Source organism: Lytechinus pictus, chromosome 11, assembly GCF_037042905.1.
Source record: "Lytechinus pictus isolate F3 Inbred chromosome 11, Lp3.0, whole genome shotgun sequence".
Taxonomy (NCBI): Eukaryota; Metazoa; Echinodermata; class Echinoidea; order Temnopleuroida; family Toxopneustidae; genus Lytechinus; species Lytechinus pictus.
Genome location: NC_087255.1, coordinates 31335834 through 31358556, shown reverse-complemented (window position 1 = coordinate 31358556; position 22723 = coordinate 31335834). Strand labels below are relative to the sequence as shown.

At 36.4% G+C, this 22723-nt stretch overlaps 1 protein-coding gene across 1 annotated transcript; it reads left to right on the top strand.

The window, feature by feature from the left end:
* The first annotated feature begins 443 nt into the window (after nt 1-443).
* On the top strand, nt 444-22305 carry LOC129271179 (protein sidekick-2-like). The gene is made up of 17 exons (XM_054908550.2): nt 444-736; nt 1458-1739; nt 2079-2199; nt 3246-3415; nt 4420-4577; nt 5368-5539; nt 6147-6235; nt 6913-7030; nt 10415-10516; nt 11336-11477; nt 11798-11943; nt 12488-12691; nt 13219-13383; nt 13715-13984; nt 14417-14734; nt 15181-15326; nt 16034-22305. The coding sequence occupies exons 1-17, from the start codon at nt 667-669 to the stop codon at nt 17720-17722; spliced, it is 4362 nt and encodes a 1453-aa protein (XP_054764525.2). The 5' UTR covers nt 444-666; the 3' UTR covers nt 17723-22305.
* The last annotated feature ends 418 nt before the right edge of the window (nt 22306-22723 follow it).

The following is a 22723-nucleotide window of genomic DNA, read 5'->3' as shown; positions in this document are numbered from 1 at the left end:
CCTAGACTTCATATTGCAACAAAATCTAGTATGAGCATCTTTGCCAGAACCTCTTTAATGAAATTTAGCATGAGCTTTATGATCGATTCCAAGCCTGCCTAGTGTATGTCCTGGTTGACTTGTTTGAGTCTCCTAAAAGGGAGATGATATATTGATTTTCTTGGGTTATAAACCTTTTTTTGACTTGATTTGAAGTAGATTGGGCTATTAAAGTATTTCAGATTGTTATTGCTGCTTCTAGTTTTCTACTTCATAAAGCCTGTGAACATGTGTTTAATGTAACACAATACATCCACTACTGCTATGTCCCCACAGCCTTCACCATAACTACAAGTACATCTACTATTATGATTGTACTTGTATATTATTACTTTGACTGTTAGTACCATTCTATGATTGCTGTCTCTCGTATTCCGCCTGATGTTATATGTGTATTTCTTCTGTGTCATTATCCAGGTTGCTACTCAATTCTGAAGGTGTGACGCAATCAGCGTGCAATCTGAAGGTCACACCCCGACCTTTTAGGGCCGAGGTCAAAGGTCATTGAGAGAGGGAGATAGTTCGAAGTTGAGATTTAGTGATCCCAGATCAAAGAGGGAAGGAGGAACCGGAGGAGGGGACTGCTTGCAGCCCTTCTGTGACCGATGTAGGGAAGGCTAAAGCAAGATGGCGCATTCTGTCTGGATAACCTGTATCTGCTTGTGTGCCCTCATCTCAGTCTCTGGTGCAATAACAGGTAGGTTCAAACTGTTACATTATAATGTTAGGACGTGGCTTTGTTGATGGTTGAGCTTGCTCATGGTTGGGCTTACTCTATAGTGTTTCACATTGTATTAAGTTATGACCTCAAGCTATGTGTTAGGTTTATGTTATATCTGAGTCAAAACATTTAACTTGCTGTTCAAATGACTGCTGAAATCATAATTGTTAGACCCAGTTGAGAAAAACCTTCTCCACAAGTTACTGAAAAGGCACATTTCACATCTCAACATCCATGAAATGTACAAGTATTATTGTCCATTTATTTTTCCTTGACAAGATTTTGATCAAGTTGGAACATACCAAGAAAACAAGGAATATTCCCTTGACTCTGAAATTTGCAGACATCTATTTTTCAGAGTCAAGAAAGCAGGAATTATTACACATTCCTTTAGACATGCACTTGGTTTGTAATTGTATTTAATGTTTATGGGATACTTTGGTTAATGGGTTTTTTAGATCTCTTTTTGGGGAGGTTTTTGTGGGTGAGGTTTGGTCTTGTTTAAGGTTTGTGTATGTATTTTTGTTTGATGTCAGGGTCACAGGTTAATATAATTTCCTTGTGAGTTTACAGCTTTCGATTAGGTTTTATTCAATGTCAAAGAGTTACAACTATGGTAACTTTGCTATCATAATTCTGTTAAAAAAACAGTTACGAGTCAGGCCTTCAGGTAATGAATGTATTTCTTCTGTTGCAGCTACCGTCTTAGAAGATTTTGCGATTCTACATAGGGGTGACAACCACACTATCCACTGTATAATTGACATTGCCAGCACCAACCTAACGGCAGCTGACGTTGTCTGGATCAAAGACTATGACAAAGCCATAGATCACCATCCCCACTCTGTGCTTAATGACACAGTTGCCCGTCTTCACATCCAAGAAGCTCTCTTCGACGACAAAGGCACATACTACTGTTCCTTCCCCGGTGATAGCTTTTTCGATTTTTTAGAGGCATCGGCCACAGTGCACGTGGGATGTGAGTATGCTTTGATGATTATGTTCTTTATGTATAAATGTAAGATAGTTCAGATGTGGTGCATTGATATAGTGCCCTCTGTCGAGCAATGAATACATGTATTTTAGGGCACTGTGGAGAATTAAAAAACATGACAGTTTCAAAGAGAATCATATTGCCAAGAACTGTTTTTCTTTTTTGTTTATAAATGGATAAGAGTTTTAACAAAGGATTTAATAATTTCACAAATTCAATGATACATGATTCCTTTATTTTCATTGTTGAGAAGAGGGGGGGGGGGGGTGTTGAAAGAATACATTAAAAGAAAGTAACTTTACATGATATTTTTTTTGTATGTAGTACCACCGGAGCCAGTAGAGAATTTAAACTGTTACACTACCAACATCAATGAGTACTGGTGTGAGTGGGAGGATGGCCGCCCGACCAATCTCAAGACTGTAGATACCTTGTACTATCAAGGGTAAGGAGAAATATTGTAATTCATTTCATTTCAATTCATTAGATTTTATTTATATTCAATTCAGTTAAGTTCAAATCAACTCAATTCATTGAAATTCAGTTATTTTTCCCTTTCAATTTTCCATAATGATCCAGATAATCTAATCACGTTACTAGTAGTGCTGAGTCGAAGCGGACGATCCCATGGTTACTGAATCATGCCGCCGGTCACTCTTAAAATTTCTTTCAGACCGATGGACTCCCAAATTAAAGAAATGCACAAGAAATTCAGTTTCACCAAAGACTGAGAACATCAACTGCTTTTAAGACCTATATTTCCAAACCTTTAACCCTAAGTATGCAGTTCTGAAATATACATCATTTTGTAAGTGCATGCCAGACCCAAAATTGCTTATAAACATGATTTTGTGTACAAAGTCAATGCAAAGGGTGTTTTCAACCCAAAAAACATATTTAGTGTAATTTTTTTAAAAAATACTTTTGCTGGTTTAAGTGGATTTATTTTATTCTATTCATGATTGCAAAAGAGTGCCTAACAATTTCATCGAAAAAACAATAATAATCAAAGGTAAAAAAAAAAATACATAATTAAAAATAAATGAGCTACATTTAAAGTTAATTGCATTTTGGCAATTAAAAAAAAATGTAAAAATTGATATTTTCACCCAAAAATTTGCATTCTGATTGCTATATAAGTGAGTATAAGGCAGAGGCATACACAAAAACCATATTTAGAGCACATTTCATATGCTTATTAGTATGATTAATTAGTGAGGAAATATAAGAAATTAATTTTTTGAAAATTTTACTATTCAGTATTGTCGTGAACATGTGCAAATTTTTGTGGTGATTGTGCAATCAGCAGCCGAGATCTGAAAGGCAGTCGATTGACGCCCCCCCCCCCCCTGCCGCATCCTGGTCTGAAATAACCCATTTAAAGTAGGGTTAATAATCAAACAAGTAAGAGCTATTAATATTTTAGTACTGAGGTTGTCACAAACAAACAAACAAAACAACATGCATGTTTTCTTTGTTGTCATGTTACAGACCCTATGTTGATGGAAACAGAGAAATTCTACCCTGCCATCCTGAACGAGAGAACAACTTTTGCCGAGTTATCGACGATCCCTTCCAAACAGAAATATTTGTCGTGAGCGAAAATCCCCTTGGCAATAGTACCTCACATTTGAATAGACAATTTGATCCACACTCAGAAGGTAAGGCCATAACACAAAGGTTTACAATCAATCCCTAAATAACCAATCAAGATCATCGTTTAATGTGCATTTTGTTCAAAACTCTGACCATTAACCAATCAGAGTGGTTCTTTCAATTCACTGCAAACCTTTCTGTTGCAGGGTCCTATGGCTGTTTTTATCCTGCATGGTGCATTCCAAATATTTTAGTGAGAGAGTTGTGAGTTGAATCCCTGCAAAACTATTGATGGAACAGCTGATTTGCATGACTGATTGCATAATCATGTAGTATGCAATAATACACAGCCCTATGATCAATGGCAAAGCTCTGTGAACCCTAATGTCTGCGTACCTCTATTTTATTCGGAGCTGAGGAAAGGGTTTCTCTACAAATTCATCTGCATAACTTTGGGAGCATTCATGAAAAGTTTTGTCAATGATTATCACTAACTTATTTACTCACAGCCAATCAGATGGACGGATTTCAGTAGCTTATAACTATAGTCAGTGAAAATCACTGACTCTTTGTTTCATGAAATGCTTCCCTGTTCTTGCACTTTTTAAACATTCTTTTATTCTGTTTTGATATTCTCTCACCAGCAGATAATATAATCTTTCCTTGACTGTGAATGGATGGGTGGCATTCATTTCATTTCTGTCCATTCTTCCCTCCCTTATCCACAATGTTTTCTTCTAGACTTGAAAGTATCAATTCTGCAATGCCATAGTCTATACTTATAAAAAAAGAAAAATCATGTTAATTTTTGACAGATTTGTGTTTTAGAGCTTGTGTTTTAATTTTGGACAGATTTGTGTTTTAGAGCTTGTTCTATATCAGCAGTTGCAAAAAGACACCACATTAGTTCAAGATAATTTTATTATTTAAAGAAAATGATGGCTTTGGAGCAAAATTTCTTTGAACTGCAACCCTAAGTTCTCTTAAAAATCTAAATAACTGTTTTCTTGTCTTATTAATCTGATACATTTACTAATCACTCAATCTTATCTTGATCTTTCACTTGTAGTTCGGCCAAACCCTCCAGGGAATGTAAGAGCAGAGATCACTGAGCGACGCAAGATTGCCATGTCTTGGGAACAACCTTCTGATTGGCACAGAACTGGCCTTGCCTATGGGTTGCACTACTGGTTGCAGTACAAAAAAGAAGGGGAAGGATGGCAAAATGTAAGTAGATGAGTTAAGGATGACGATTATTCCGATTTTTGAAAATCACATTATGATAGGAGTTGGTACAGAATGAGGAATACTGACACAGGAAATTTAGAAAATGAGAAACCGGATACATTCAGTGATTAAACGTGAGTTGTTGATTTTAGTGTTGAGATTGTGAAAAGGCTGCTGAAGGAGCTTCAAGCACCGAGCTAGGTTAAAAGATGTTACCGATTAAGCCATTGATTGTTACGCCTCTAGTCGATTGTCTCAACTTCAGGTGAGAAATCTTAATGTTGACTGCTAAGAAACCATGAAAATTATTTTAAGTAAGTAATCAGAGAATTGGCAGCCGAAGTTTCTTCTTTGAGAGACCTGGGCCCCGTCTTACAAAGAGTTACAATTGATCCAATCAACGTCAGTTATATGGAAATCCATCATTGTAATAATTTTTCCTACCAGAAATTTGCACAATGTCCTTTGTAAACAAAGAGCAAGGACATTGAGTTGTCAATACAACGATAAAGGTGTGAGTCGTTATATCTAGAAATTGTTTGGAACAAACATGTATTCTAGATGTTGGCGTAGCTGGCTTTCCATAGTTGTGGTTGATTGGATCAGTTGCTTGTCTTTGTAAGAAGGAGCCCTGGTTATAAGTACAAGACATGTACCTTATCAAAGGGCACTAGCCCTTGTTATCAAACCCAGGTTACAGGAACACAAAAGCACCGCTCTAGCAGTGGAGCTATCCTTCCTAAACATTCCTTTGATTGTTATGAATATCTGTTTTATTCGTTCATTTTAGGTGTCTTTGGATAGTATCAGAACAGACACAGAATACATCATCTCAGCTCTTGACCCTTATACAACTTACTTTGTCCGGGTCAGTTGTGCCTACGACGTCCTGGTTGACCATTATGATGGAAACCCATTTGGTACCTGGTCTGAGCCCATCGAAGTAGTAACCATGGCCGAAGGTATGATATAGCAATAGCCCATCGAAATAGAAATACATATCTGGGGCCCGCTTCATAAAGAATACAACTATAACCATGCCATTATGAAAACTGCTATGGAAACCTTGATTTTGATTGGCTGCTGAGCCCTGTTACCATGGTAGTTTCCATAACGTTACCATGAAATTTTTGTGAAGCAGGCCCCAGGGAAGTGTTTCACAAAGATTTGAGCCTGACTAGAAATCATTCTTTGATTTCTATTTGCATGTGCTGTATATAACTTGATCACCACACCAGTCAGATTTTGCTCATTGTACACACTTAACGTCACAATAAATATCAAGGTTACATGTTAAATATCATGTGCCCTTCGGCCTTAATCATGATTTTAGTCTGACTCACCTTTTAGTGAAACATCCCCAAATCTATGACATATTTGAAGCTGTATAAACACAATTCCTGTTAAAATAATCATCTCAATTTCTTCTTGATGTTGCTTTGTAATCCAGCTGTGTGTTGGTTCCAGCTGTTGGCTACACTCAGCTCACATATAGTTTCTTTGATGTTTAATCGTAAAGTGTGAAATAATCCAGGATTCTTTTACATGTTTTTTTTCCTGCATCCACAGAGCCTGGTGCCACCATGAGATCACTCACTGTCGTTAATGTAAATGGGGATGCCAACTCATACACTCGAGATGTCGTTGTAGGATGGCAGGTAAAATAAGCTTCTTTTATAGGGATAAATTAAAGATAAATAAAAGTAGTTACCGTAAATACTGATCTCATGCGAAGAAACACTGATTTCATGAGAAAGTCTGTAAAGCCAAGGTTTTATTGTCACTATATCATCGTGGATCTAGATCCGGTAGAGTTGCATAAACTGACCTTTGTGAAATCATGAAATCTAAGCTGAAAAACTATTGCACTGAAGATCACCTACACAGATAAGCACATGTGGGACAGTGTATTATTATTGCTTGGATAAATACCCAACATTTGGTGACATGATGTGCTTATTTTACTTATTTCTCAGCCATTATACAATTTCTTTTTTAATTATGTGGCACATATTTTTTATTCATTCATACAGACAATTTGGTGTTTATTTTGTTGGATTCTGTATGAAATCATTTGATATTGTTACAACAACTGGCGTTTGTCTTTAACTCTGTTCAAAATATTACATTCTCACTGAATGAGAGGTTTACTGTATTTGGTGTATACCAGGGTAATCAAAAAAAAAATGTGTGCAATTCTGTGAAGTGCATTCCCATGTCATGACATACAGACTGTGCAGGTTTGAATTATGTTTATGTTTGCTATATGAAAATGATCTACAAATTTTTGTTACTGTTTTCAATTTTAATTTATGTTTTTTTTCTGAATTTTTAGGCGATACCAGTGACTGAATACCGAGGTCCAAACTTTGGCTACAATGTATCAGTGCACGACGAGACTGGTGGAGTTGTGAAGTACAAACTTACTACCAACGACTTGTTTCATTTAAAAGGTATGTGAAGACAAAAAGATGCATGTGCTACCACATTGGGTACTATTGGCGGATATTATTAGAGAAATATGATAAATTTACATTGCAGTTTGATAGGTTGTATACTTTTCAGCTGCCAAGATAAACTCGAATTTAGATATTTGTGTGAATTTCCACAAAGCACCAAGGAAGTTAGGTCTAGAAATGATGATTTTTTTTTTATTAAGTTGATATTCAAATAATGCATTCACCACCACACCCCATCAAAAAAAAAAAATCTGGAATGAATTTTAAGACAAGGTTGTTTCACAAATAGTCAGGTCTGACTATTTGACATGCCTAAGTGTCAACATGCACGCAATCTGTAAATGTAATCTCTCCTTGCTTAACGCGCCCAGATAATTGTGATCATTGTGATGATGCATTACAAACCACATGCAGCAGGGAATTTAAGAGCAATATCAGTCACACTGGAACCTTGGTGAAACATCCCTCTGTGCTTTAAAAATGAATTGATTATACTGTGCTGCCATACTTTGGCAAAAGAAAGCAAGTTACATAAGTATCATTTGTTGTAAATGAGCAATGTGTGTTCATCATTTACATAGGCGTCAATGCAATTTAACAGCATTTTTTCTTCAATAACTTTCCATAGAACGATTATTTCTTTCCCAAATTTTGCCTGAATGTGCAACATACAAAGGGTGTTTTAGAAACAACGATAACTCAAATTTGACTGATGTGTCACTTGCTTCCTTTTGTCAAAGTTGGGCAATGAGTGATATTTGGTGGTGTTTAATGTTTATTGCAGGATCCTGTAACACAAAGGTTTGCAATTAATCGTACGCTTGATTTTCATGATTGATTGTACATTGTGGTCAATGCAATCAATCATAAAAGAATATTCTATGATGATTGCTAAGCTCTGTGTTAGGGGCCCTTGTTGTGAGCAGTTACTGTATATCCTCCCCAATCCCATTGCTCTACCCTTTCCCCTTCTTCATCATTTTCCTTTCTCATATCTTTGTCCCGTTTGTTTCTTCACCCTGGAGCACTTCCATAGAGTTAACTTTCAAACCATGAACTTCTCAATAAACTAGGGGAGCAGTCTCCTAAAAGTAGCTTTGAGATGCTATCTTTTCCTGGATCCTCTTTGATCGGAAAAGCTTTGATAGAATGCCACCCAACCTTTGAAAGAAAAAAAACCATCACCCCAGGATTGGCACCACATGTGTATCCAATTCAGTTGACTTTTTTTCATTTATAATTCAGTTGATTGTATCGTAGGGCCGAGTAGTTTCATACTCTGAGCTAACTTACATCATGTAGCTTACATGTTAAAACACTTTAATATATTCTACAATGTTTAGAAATAAGTCGACCCTCCGGTGCACATGACGTACGTGCAAACCTGACCAGTAAGTAAAGCTTTCGGGAGAGTTTCCCTAAGCGCAAATTATTTAACCTTTTTGAGATTTCTTCTTTCCTTATGAATTCAATCACCCTTTATCGTTTCAGCGATAATGATTCCATTACTTTTGGCACACTATAGAATTCACTTTCATGTCGTTATCTTGACACTCTTATATTTTGATTTACCTTATAGGATATTAATTATTTATTTTATTACAGAAAAAACATGTTTTTACTTGCATTCAGGTTTTATTTGGAATTTGCCAAATAGAAACTAATTTTATGTTTTCCTTCTATTCTCCTCTCATAGTTGGATTTTACAGCATGGAATTTAGCATTCTTTTTTATTTTGTATCATCTGCAAAGAATATTTTTTTCATTATCATATGAAAGTATTGATGGTGGGGTAAAGTGATAGTATTCATGATTTTATAGCATTGATACCCTGCTCAAATAAGTGATATGAAATTATAATAACATGGACAGAATTCCAAGTTCAAATTATAGTGGAAATGTTCTCTTGAAAATTCAAAGTTCTTTTTCACATGATAACCAACATGTGAATAAACTATATATAATTAAATGTTTGTGCAAGCAGTGTTGATTTTAGTATTTTATCAGAATTCTCATGTTATTAAGCACATATTTTATCTTTTTTCAAACTATTAGATCTTCAATTCTCTATATTTTTTTAATTATTATCTTTCAAGCACCAGCCCACTATGTTAATGTTTTGCACATGCTTTCAATTAAGTTAAGATTTTTGGAAGCCTATTGATTGTCATGGTAAATTTTGATCTAAACCTGTAGCTAAAGTTTCTTCCAAGGAAGCAGAGTTTCCTTCTGCGTGCATGATAGAAAATAATATTCTATTGTATTATATTATTTAAGTTCACTTCTATATATGTTAGTTTTTTTTTAATGGTATTTTTCTCCATATTTTCTAGAATATCTATTTTTTTGTAATTGATTTTTAATTTTGTAATTGATTTTTAATTTTATATACATATGTTTATTTATGCATGGTTTGATACTTTGATGCAAATTTCTTGTTTCTTCAAGATTTTGTTTGATTCTCAGTTACTTTTATGGTTATAAGGATTTTTTAGATGAATCCATTGTTCTGCTTGGTGAAATAAAGACTTAATTATTCTATTAAATTAAGATAAAGAAAGTTTGTTCATTGTAAAGACAGCAGAATATCATTCAAGCAGGCTATTAAAGCAAAGATTAACCTCAATGTTTAAAAAGTCACATACTAAACATCTATTCTTTCAGAAAACCTTTTATTCGTTCATGATTTGTTCCTTAGATTATCACTATCAAAATCATCTTGTCACCATCACCACCATGTCATGATTTACATTTTAAACATTACTGGCAGCAGTAGTAGCATTTCATGGGCAATATAAGACCAATGCTCTGGTGAAAAGAGTCTATTGCAGCATTGTGTAACCGACCACCTAAAAAATCAATGGCTTATTAAAGATTTATTTTTTGATTCTGGTTGTGAGTTTAAATTCTGAAAGTTTAAATTTCAAATTCACTGGGAAAGTTGTTTATAATATATTGCTTCTATAAGTTGGACCCTGCTAGACATATGCTTTTTTTCTTGAACTCAACAGAATAACTATAACTTGTTGCATTTCTGCTGAGAGTCACCAACACTACACACAGAAATGAATGTATGGGACCACACACACAAATTTTCAGCTGGACCATTCAGCTGTTTATAATTGTAATATGAATATGAAGACATTTTAAGTACAATATATTGTTGTAGACTATTTTTCGTACATTCCAACTAAATATGAGAAGAATTTCAAAACTCAAATCTTTCCTCATCTCTCCCACAACTTCCACAAGAAGAATATCATAAATATTGAGTTGTGCAATTCAATAATACATACTCTGCCAGTCTCTTCATTTAGTACATCTTTGGCCTCATCTGTGTATTAATTTCCTTATTATTATTTTGTTATCTTTCAACAGATCTTGATAGATTTAAGAGGTTAACTGTGTATGTGACGCCTTACAACGATGTCGGCCCCGGGGTCAACAAAGGTCAGACAACCCTTCAAGATGAAACCACAGGTGAGTGGCACTGACAGGGTCCTCTCCCACTATGGAACCTGTTTCACAAAGATAATTATTAATGGCAAGGTGCAAACAACTGTGATAAGCTCCTGAAATTATGCTATTTGATTGGCCAATCCCATATTTGTTCAAGACTTTCTGAAATAGTCATTGAAAACATGCTTTGTGAAACAGACTTATTCAACATGAAGTGAATAATACACTGGGATTTTTTTTTCTTACTTTGGATAGAATACTGAGCATAACGGTAGAAAAGCATTTACCCGGTTCTTAGTGTAATTTCACGTAATGTATGAGATACATCATTTTTTGTTCATGATCTGTACTATGTGTGCACAGTCTGCTAACTGAGGTTTAAGTATTACTCCTTTTGTATACTGAATTCTGTTCTTCTTAGATGCTTTATACATGGACATTTATATTCTAATGGGCCATAGATTAGGTATGGATTTCAGTATAAATGAATCCAATCCAAAGTAGGATAGAGTATGGCTTTCAGTCTAATTAATTAATCCAATCAAATGAAATCATGGATATTGTATCGCACTAGTATTTATTTGCCTAATGAAGGGCTGCCAATGAAACTGAAAAATAAAACCCACCATAAATGCTGTTTATGGTCCCAACTGAGAAAGATGAATATAATTTCTAGTTACAAGCAATCTTGAAGATTTATCATCGGAGTTGTAAAGCTGGTCACAAGAGCAAATGATTGTTGGAAGACCGTTCCACAACCTTCCTACGCATGCAAATATGAAAGGAAATGAGCAGAGGCAGTGTTTATCAACATTCGCTTCTTTTTTTTAACCAATACAGTTCCTGACAAACCAGAAGATCTGAGGGTGGTGACGAAGACGGCCAGTTCGCTCCAGGTTTCATGGGAACCACCAAGCAGGATCACAGGACATGTTCTTCGATACGAACTGGAGTGGTTTAAAACCAGTGACCACAGTGGAATGTAAGCAACTTGGTGTATTTTTAACACCATCCTAATGGATTCTTATTGGGTATAGGTCCTTTCACTCCAAACATGGTTCGGGCCGCAGAACAGCCTTGTTCCGGTACACAGTGCCCTAAAAACAATATATATAAATATGTTCAATTAAGGAACTATTCATGTTCATACTCAAAGTGCTCCATGCCATCATAATTTATAAAGATAAAGCTTATTTTAAGTGTGAATCACCTTAATTGTAAAGTTTCAAAAAAAGTGTTTTGGATATGCTTTGAAAGGAATTGATCATAATTTTGACTAAGACACCTCATTCCTTTTTTCAGGATGAGTGCCGATGTTCCGCCAACAGAATCCAGTCATGAGATAACCAATCTAGAGGCATATACATCATATCGGGTATCGTTGAAGACTGTCAACAAACGAGGTCCTAGTTCAGGAGCTGCTCTATTTGTCATGACATCACAGTCTGGTAAGTTTGCAATGTTAGTCTATTCCTCTGTCTGCTTCTCTCTCTCTCTCTCTTTCTCTATCCTTTCTCCTGCCCTCGTCTTATTTTGGATGTGTTTCTCCCTCTTGCAATGTCTCTCTCCCTCTGTTATTTTATCTTTCTCCCTTTATATTATTTTCTTTTCCTCACTAACTTTACTATCTCAGACATCCATGCTTTTATTTCTGATTTTGCCACACCTCACACAGGTGAATAAAATTGGTATTCTTGAGAAAGTAATGTCTTTGCATGCATGAGCTCTTTATCATTATTGCCATACAAAAGCTGGGATTATATTGTCGCCAGTACTTAGAAAAATGAATATCAATCACAATATATTTAGTATTATTATTGTTGTTGTTTTAGTTATAATTGTAGTTGTTGCTGCAGTTGTCTATGAAGTTGTAGTTGTAGCTGCAGTTGAAGTTGTAGCTGTAGTTTAGTTGTAATTGCACTTGCAGTTGTAGTTGAAGTATTAGTTGCAGTTGTAGTTATTGATTATATGATTCTGTTCTTTTTCCCCCAGGTCCATCAGGGTCACCACAGGCCTTGCGAGTGAGCCCAGTACCAACAAACCCTGATCAACTTCTTTTGAGCTGGGAGGAGGTGCCAGTCAACCAACGGAATGGAGAGATTCAATTCTACACCATTATCTACTGCCCTCTAGATCCAGCACAAGAACAGGATTCCCCCATTACCGTTTCCTTGGCAACAGGCTCCCATTGCGCTGGTAAGTCATGAGTGTGTTATACTGTCTATATTTGAAACACTTTTGACATAATCACGATGTGTTTTTTTTTTTCTTAACTAGTGGGTGGTAAAAAAAAATCAAAAGCCATAAGCAAGTTTGCTTAGTTCTTTATGATTGCAATGTTTCCTCATCCCATTGTCCTTTTGATATTTTTCTCCAGCATTTTATTAGTGTTTACTTTTAATTACTGTGTGTAAGACAAAGGCAGGGAGGCAGGGTGTCATGATATAAGTTCTGATTGAAGTAATTAAGTATTAAAGAGGAGGTATCCTTTATTCTATACACTATATATTGCATATTTTTTGCTTCAAAACAACAAACTAAAAAAAGAAAATCATATTTTTATCATATTTTTTGTATACAAAGAAGTAAACATTTTGCTGTGTTTAGTTTTGGAAATCCAAAAAAATCACCACCACTGTGAAGAAATTATACCGGTAATCATATGCAGTATTTTCTAAACATGGTCCTAAGTATTTTGTATTCTTTACCTATTCCTCCTTCAGATGGAACGCAGCAGGAACTCAATGTGACTGGTAGCCCTTTGCCGTTGTCAGAAACTATATCAGGATTGAAGCCATTCACTGAGTACGTAGTAAGGATCGCTGCCTCCACGTCTGCTGCCAGAGGGCCTCCTTCAAGTCTAAAGAAAGCCAAGACCAGCCAAGGAAGTGGGTTTCCTCTTAATTCTTCACTTCATTTGGAAAAAAAAAGCAGTTGTGAATTTGATAAATTTGGGTCTCTTGGGGATGTTTTGTAATGTGGTTCTTAACTTATTTACACCTTTGAATCTTTTTTTTGTCCCTCCACTTTTATATATTTTGTTAATGTTTTGTATTTTGTTTACCCATTTTTATTGTGTATATACATGTATATAAGTATGTCTATTTATTGTTTCTCTTCACTTTGCAGACGAAGACCTATTATTATTTTTAATTCATTTTTTTAATTGATGTTATATAATACTAGCTAATATCTCCACCTATCTCTCTTCACTTGCAGTGCCCAGCCCTCCTCGCGACCTTCTCCTGACCTTCTCCAATGACAGTGTGATCCAACTGGTATGGGAAGCACCAGAGCAGATGAATGGAGTCTTCAAGAACTACATCATCAAGTACAATGATGAGGTACAGTCTTTGGATGTTAAGTCAGCAACCTTGGCAGTGAATGGATACGTGAATTACACCATTGATGTTCAAGCTTGCAGCAATGCTGATCCATCCCTAGCTTGCAGTCTGCCTGCTACGACACGCGTCATGACAGATATCGGTGGTAAGTAAGGATTTGAAGTTTATCGTTTGATATCTAGATAGCACAGACTTGTACCAATCAGATAGGATTATTTACGTCTGCAGCCGACCTTTTAGCATCATCATTCAAAATCTTTAATCTCTCCATCAGTTCGTTACTTCCCCTATGTAGCTTGGATTACAGGTATACGTCACAATTTCATTTGCTCAGGGTTTCTGATATACCCATTTGTACAGTCCGGATCAATGGCTTGTCTGGACAGAACAGCAATTTTAAGAAGTTTGCAAGAAGTATTTCATAAATTTTCTAAAGTAATGACAATAATATTAAACAAAGTATTCAAAATTATCTGTGCTATCTAATGCATGGAAGTTGAGAAAACCCACGACCTAAATGTCATGGTTTTATAGAACTGAATTCTGATCTTCAAAGCATTTTTTTAATATTCCACAGCTCCGTTAATGGTTACCAATGTTGATGTTCACCTTGAGACGCAAGACACTGTGATAGTTAACTGGGGTAGACCAGTGGTACCTAACGGACCTATAGACTACTACATGGTGCGCTACAGACCCGCAGACAGTGATGTTGAATGGATGGAAACAGAACCACTCCTGACACCCTCTGCCACCATTCAGATTGACTGTGATCTGGTGGATGGGGCCACCTTCTTCAACTTTGAGGTCTTTGCGGTGAACGAGGTCGATAGCATCCCCCTGGCCGGAACCATGTCCATTGCTCATCTTTTCGAAGTCTGCAATTTACATAAAGGTGGGGATTTTTTCTTATTACCTAAAAAAGATTTTCCTTGCATGGTTTTGATGGGAAGTCTGTTCTGTGTTTGTATTATTGTTCTTCTGCTGTCTATATGGGTGTAGTGTGAAACTTATTTGCAATCGTTTGCTGATTTTAGTTGCATCAATTAAAAAAAAATTATTTGAATCCATTGCAAATTTCAGTTGCATCAGTTGCAAATTTTGATTGCCAATTTTAGTTACACCGATGGCAAATTATTTGAATTGGTTGCAAATTTCAGTTGCATCGTTTGCAAATTTCAGATGCAATTAATTGCCAATTTTAGTTGTGTCAATTACAAATTCTAGTTACATATGTTGCAAACTTCAGTTGCATCAGGTGCCAGTTCCAATTACATCGCTTACAAATTTCTACTACATCATTTGCCACATTTTGTGTTTGTTTTGTCCCTTTCACAACAGTGCCTGTGGTCACCATTGTGCTTGCAATCCTCCTTCCAAGTTTCGTTGTCATCATCGCCTTCTGTTTCTTGATTTGGGTGAAGCAGTCAGATCTCTTCAAGCCAGCACCGGATCCATACTTCATTGAAGCAGTTCTTGATCACAATGTAAGTCAAATCATCCTGGATGAATTGTTGATAAACCTTATGATTATATGCTATTCATGTTATTCAAGGGGAGGAATGAAATACAGACATAGGAAAGTTTCAAGAATATCAGGAGCATTTCAAGTCTCAAGAATATTTAAAGTTTTTCCATCTTTCTAGTGACTTGTATGCACGAGCATAGAAACGTGATGTCATGCTACATGTATGCAAGTGGGAGGGGATTACACTATAGACTATTTCCTCTTTCCCCACCAATAGCTCCTCTGCTCAAATCTAAACCAGTTCCTCTTTGCCTCAATTGATTTTTGCCCTGAAGATTCTCTTAAAAATGAGTTCATCCATTATCCAATTGTGATTTTTCTGACTTTTAAAAGGAATTCTGCCCAAGATGGTTGAATTTACCATGTAACACATACATTGTAGGGTGTGGGATTGCAGAAACCATCTTGTGAATGTAACAGGTCAGAAAATATATGTACCAAAGAGAGAGATAATTTCTATGTGTATGTAAAACTGATTTGTTTAGAAGGTCCCTGAGAGCATTGAAGCATTTGTATTTTCTCTGAAAGCATTGTATTGAGGTCATCCCTTTCAATCAGAAATACTTCTGAGGAGATTTATACCTGCTGTTACATGAATAAATGTTAGGTGATAAAAGAAATCAGCACTTTATAATCTCACTTTGTAATCTATCTGTGCTTTTGCAGGATGAAAAGTTCCAGCTGCAGGGCCGTCTTCTAAGCGTGCGTACGGAGGGGGAGAAGTTTGACACGCTTCGTCAGGCCAGTTCAACTACCAATCTCCTACAGCTTCCGTATGAGAGATCATCTTCTAAGGAGAGTACTAGTACAAATAGCAGCACAGACCAGGGAATCCATGATATGGACGGCTTCACTGATGAATTGCGATATGTCCAAGAGAATACTGGAAGCCGTAGTAACAGCGAGAGTGACGAGGATAAGGCCTCAGCACCTGCAAAGCACGTGATGCGCATCATGAGCGATGACTACGAGGAGGAAGACACCGTGTTTGGAGCTGACTGCGATGGTTCAGTGACCTACTCCCGCATCGCTGAGGTTGACGGTGCAGATTGCTCAACCCCGATGTTATCCAAGGAAGCAGCGGCTCAGTATATGAGCGATGGCAGTGAGGGATATTCCCAGCTGTCTCAGGTCCCTCTACAGGCTAGTGCAACACCACCAGCTCCAATCCGAGGTCTCGCTGACCAGAGGAGTGAGGCTTCCTTTGGAAGCCAATCAACGGTTAGCTACCACCGACTGGGTATGAGTGGCCTGACTCCAATCACTAGCGTAGAAACGTTGCCATCTGAAGATCCCTTGGCATATGCACGTCTGTCCCAAGGCTCCGAGACAGACAACGACTACTCCCAGTTGGCATCTGATTCCTCCAATCAATCCCCGACAGAATCAAGAGGAGAGAGGACACCCAGGCAGACTGAACCGAGGAATGAAACCAACAACCAAGAGAGCAAAGGATTGGCTATGAGTTTGCCAAGTGTTTCCATGGGCGGTCGCATCCAACCTCCACAAGAGTTCATTGTCGCCACTGCTCTCTCTCCTGGAAACCACCCTAACCCGGTCTCCAAGACAGATCTATCAGGATATGTCACTTCCCCTCCAGTCACAAAACCACCCCCGCCTGTCAAGCATGTGAGCCCAGATATGCCCAAGAAAGACCTGAAATGCGATCACAAGAACCTTGCAGACTCCAAATCTCAGAGCGGGAGTGACTCCTCGTTGACAGATGGAGAAGCTTATAGCACACTTGGATTAGCAGAATCGCCTTCTAGCTCTGTCCCACATCATCGGCCTCAGAAAGTGGATGCGTCTTTCACAAAGCCAGACCCTCATGTACCAGTAGATTCTGGGTATGTATCAAAGGAAGCAGTCACTCCTGCAGATTTACAGAACACCCCCGTGAAGAACCCCTCAGGCTACATCACAGAAGCAGAGTTACAATCTCTCCCTCAAAAGCAACCAAGTTTAGCAGATCCAAAAAGTGATCATAAGAATGATTTGCCTGAGAGCATATCGAGCCCTAACAAGCACATACCCAATGGACTCCCAAAAGTCAGAGCAAACGGGTATATTGCTCATCAAGACGTGCTGCCTCTACAAAAGACTGATGGTCCAAAGACCACCAACCACAATGCAGCCGATCCGTACATCACGCCTGAACAAATGGCGCAAATGCCACAAGGGTCCCAACATCCGCCCAGCACGCCGTCGCCGCCACCTTCACCTCCGCTAAACAACAATCATCCACTGCCGCCCGGCAAGGAATTTCGGCCGGACGATCCCTGCATAGGAATCGGGGTAGACCGAAATATAGCTGCATTGCCTGCTAACCATTCAAGTAATTTTGCTGTATGTTAGTTGACTGCATGTTTGACTGTGTATAGTATGATCATGAATTAGTGATGATATTCAATTTTGACTGTGTTCACCTCTGTGTATAACTGGGATCGATACCAAGGATTCATGCCTCTGGATGCTCATCACGATGGTCAGGGAATGAAAGAAGAATTAATTGCTGTTGGTTTGGTGTTATCTACCTCTCTTCAAAAAAAATCTTTTCTTGATATTTTTATTTTTGATGTGATATTTTAGTTTTGGAAGATGGGACAGTTTGCCGTTGAGTCATTATGGTGTGATTCAAAACAGCAGAATGGTTATGATCTGCAATTGCTAGATGACATCAGCGATGTCTTAGGAAGCATATACGACTGCCAGGTAAAGGACAGCAATTATCAGCATTAAAATAAGAGATTTTGAAAGTGAATAGTTGAAGGTGCCATGCATGGGATTGTGGATACGAGCAAGCAATTCAAGAAATTCATGATCACATTTTTTATGAGCATTTTTTAACCTCAAGAAGGTAATTACACATGTATGTGTTTGTCTGTACTGTGATAATTCTATAGTCATAATTCTCTTGTTGCACTAGTTCATAGGGATGGTACAAACTCACATTGCTTTACTCACTTTAACACTAATAACTTAGAGCAATTGATTTACTTTGCTGAGCCTGTTTGTGTTACAGTGAATCAAATAATGCTAGCTTGTGCTGTCCATGTCCAGAGACGAAGAGCGTTTGGATTCAATCCAAGATTGAGCCAGACGTAGTCAACTCTGGAAATAGGAAGACAGTAAGATTTCAGTCAAGTTATCCTTAAATCTTTCCAATGATCTATCTTGCAGAGTATTGTTCCCTCCCGTAACATGATTCTTGTGGGTCTATTATCACGTTGCCACCATGCAAGGGCCAAATGAACAAGACATGTCTTGAAAACCCTACAGCTCATATACTTATATCTGTTGCCAAATGTGAATGGGTGTTTGCGGAGAGTGGAATAAATCAAGGGCCATCTCTCCTCTGTTATCATTATTATTATTATTTTGTGTGTAAATATTTGTAGTAAAGACAGAGATGTTTTCACTTTCCAGCTCATGTAATGGGCTCTATTTTTTATGATCTGTTTTCTCTATATCTTGTATGGCAAAAAGAGAATGGATCACATTTGATGTGTGTGTGTCTATTATAATATGCTTCATTCAGTAGTTTTGTCATGATGATCTTTGCTTCGGCTTGGAGTTGGAATCTGGCGTTTGAACGTGCATTTATATCAGAAGAATTTATGGGTGGGACTATTTAATTATATTAAACAACACACAGGCACATTCATCCATTTCCTTCACTTAATATTTTATCTGAAATCAATTGCAAATCAAGGGGAATTTTTTTTTATGATGGTCAAAATTCAAAATTTTGTTTTCTTTACAACAACAATACTGATGGTAAAGTAATATTTCTTACGGAGCATTTTACAAAATAAATGATGAGTGACTTTCACTGATTATTTTTATAAGCTACCAAAATCCTTGCATCTGATTGGTTCAAAGCAAATTTACTGACATTTAATGAAATACTATCCTCCATATAATTTCAAAAAAAGTGTGACATTAAAAGATGCTGCTGTTGTATATGGTGCTCACATGACTATACACAATTCACCAGCAATCTCTGACTCACTAGCACTTGTCCAGGACGAGAGACAAAAAAAGTTTTTGTGAAAGCACTCTCTTGTTCTGAGTGATAAGAGTGTTAAAATACAGCAAAGAATGATAGCTTGTAGTTGATACAACTTTGTAATGCTTAATTTCTTCCACATGCAAACTAGACGTATATTTACCTCCTCCTATTCACCCTTCACATGTGTCAGTATTACATTAATTTCTTATACTTGTCTCTCATAAAAGATGAAAGGAGAACTATCTTGAGCCATTAACACAAAACTTAACATTCGATCGTAAAGTTTACTTGTAGACCTCATTGCACATGATATAATCTATTGTATTATCAATCGCGTGATCAATCGCAAAGCTCTGTGATATCAGGCCCTTGATAAGTGTCTTACTATGTAATCATGACTTATCAAACTAGCACATTAGGTGATGCCAAGTCCAATGTTGATAACTGGTGTTAGTGATTTTTCCATCAGCCATAGCACTGAACTTAAAATGAGGCTGATGCTGGGATCGACGTCGCTTAGTGTTGAGACATCGATGATATGTTTGGATCTGTACACAAAATCATATTTTGAGCAGTTAATGGTCGCACGCATGTGCAAAATTATGTGTAACCTTGTAACTATGTCCCAAAATGTCACAAAATTAGGCTTGAAAGATGTGTGAAACTTGAAGGCAAAAAATCATCAAACGTTGATGTGAGATCTATTACCCGGTATGTCACAGACTTAGTGCAGTTGGGGTTTAAGGCATTGTTATTCTCTCAAAGTGGTTATGGGTTTATAGGCATACGGACAATATGAAATACATTACCTCATCAGAACTCCAATGAACTCAAGTGAATCTAATGATTGATTAATGATGACAAAGTGCATATATCAAAGGGAAATCCAAGTCTATCAGTATCAACTACTTTAAGTAGAGCCTCTTCTTTTTAGAGGGTAATAAGATCATGTTCAAGCTATATAACACTGAATATACTGACTATGACTCGGTGTCATCTCAATTTTCTTGATATCCGGCCCAAAAAATATTTGAATGTCATTCTCTTTCTCTTATCTCTTGCATTTATTCAAGCAAAAATATATTCAGGGGGGGGGGGGGCTACCCCTAAAGGCCAACAAAGACCATCATCAAAACTACCTGATATTGCTTTGTGTAAGATAGGATCAAAATCAAATGTATTGCATGTGTCTATATCTAGTTCTTTATTATGTAAATATATGTACAGTGACTAGTTTTATGGTCATTTTTCAAGATTGTGTGTATGCCATGAACTCTATCTTAGAAACAGTGCAAACAGTAGTTCCTTTATATCCTTATTTTAGTTGTCGTTTGATTATTTATGTTGCACATAATTGCTTTGTATATTGTCACCATCACACACATGTTGTAATATGATGATCATATTTTTATCATTTGATAATTCTGATTAGTCTTAATCAGGATTTTGTTGAGATCTTTTATGAAAATCTTTATGGAGCTGTTATGAAAAATGTTTATTCTCTGTGAAGTCTTGAAAAACCATTAACAGTATTATTGGTTGGATGATGATTTTGTTATTTTTAATGTGTCAACTTTTCATGATGAATTAAGTGGATGTAATTCTCGAGTTAAGAAATCCTACTACAGTGGCACTCAATATAAATATGTATTTGTATGAAGTCCTACTATTGTTTTGAACTGAATATATCACTCCGTAAATGATAAAGAATTGAACGACTACCATTTTTAGTTAGCTTTTGTGTGTTTTCTTATATCTTCCACCCGTATTTTTTTATTTTTTTAATAAGCATTCCTTGCAATAGGTGTTTACTGTGTAAAGCTATGTGTGCTCAAATAAGGGGAGGTTTGAAAACCAAATATTACTTGTCAATCTAATGAATTGTAGCTGGATTTGACGTTGGTGTAATAAAAGACATTAGTGTTAAGGATATGTTTGCATACAGCCTCCACTTTGATGATAATTTGGCTGTTGTTAAAGATGCAGTATATTTAAGTCATACTTGGAGAAGCAAATTGAGTTTTCTTTCACCACATTTTGTACTTAAATCTACACAATACCTCTCACTAAACTTGTACTTAAATCACACATTCTTTTCTTCCAACATTTCACCATACATTTTTCCCTTGAACCTTGTTCTTTGTAAAATGGCATCGCACCGATTCAGATTAATATTGTATTTATGTTTCTTTAATACTTTACAATTGAGTAGACTTCATCCTGTAATATTGCCTTCACTTGCTTTTCTGTTTTTTCTACTTGAATCCCCACTTGCTGACTGTTTTCACAGTAAGAGTTGCTTTCTCATGTTTTTTTGTTAAGTTTGTACACTGTTTCATGTCAGTAATCTTATTGACAATCTAGTAGTCTTAAAAATGAAATATTTATACATCTTTTTCACCTGGATATCATTGGAGCAAATGATTTTGACCAAAACAATGGCAATGTATAATGCTTGTTTGAAATAATGCTGTAATGTATTTGAGACATTCTTGGATCTATTATGTAGCATTTGTGTAAGGGCAACTGTACTTAAGATTATCTCAGTTAATGTACACATGTGTCATGTGAAATTTAAACAATAAGCTTTATTAAGGTAGACAGTTATTGGGGTTTACTCAAAGGTCAACATTAACTGCCAAATTTGGTTACACAAATACTTTTCTCAAAGGTCAACATTTACTGCCAAATTTGGTTGCACAAATATTTTTCCAAGACATAATGCTCAGAAATCATTCTGCCTTTTTTCATAACTTTATCACTCACCAATAAATATATATATATCACTGAAGAGCTGCCAAGTCTCCCATGTTATGGGGTAAATTATTTGAATTTTGAAATGATTTTACAAAGAGAAATGCAATTTAATTCTACCTGATTCACAAGTTGAATACCTCATTAGGATGCTTTGTAATTAATAAAATCTGCCTGAAATAATTCAAATAGAAAATGTATTATCTCTTTAAGGAAAAGAATAGGTACAATTGGAGAAAATTCTTCCCCTTTTTAAAGTTTTAATGATGTTATTTAAAAAGGAAAAAACAAACAAATTTTACCTTTTTGATTGGTTAGTTGGATACCTCAATTGATTTCCAAGCTATTGGGAAATGCTAGCCTGCATGTATAAAGTTAGCATTGTGATTTGTGCTTTGCGCTGTGCGTTCTGTATTTATTACCATTTTAAGAGAAACTTACAACATCTGGATCGTTTATGAATAATGTTTTTTTTTCAAATTCATGCAAATGTCTCCAACAAGGTTCCATTTTCATAAAACTTGCATAAGCCAGTTGTCAAATGATTATATTAATCACAGCTTTGTGATGACTGGTCCTGTTTTATGAAC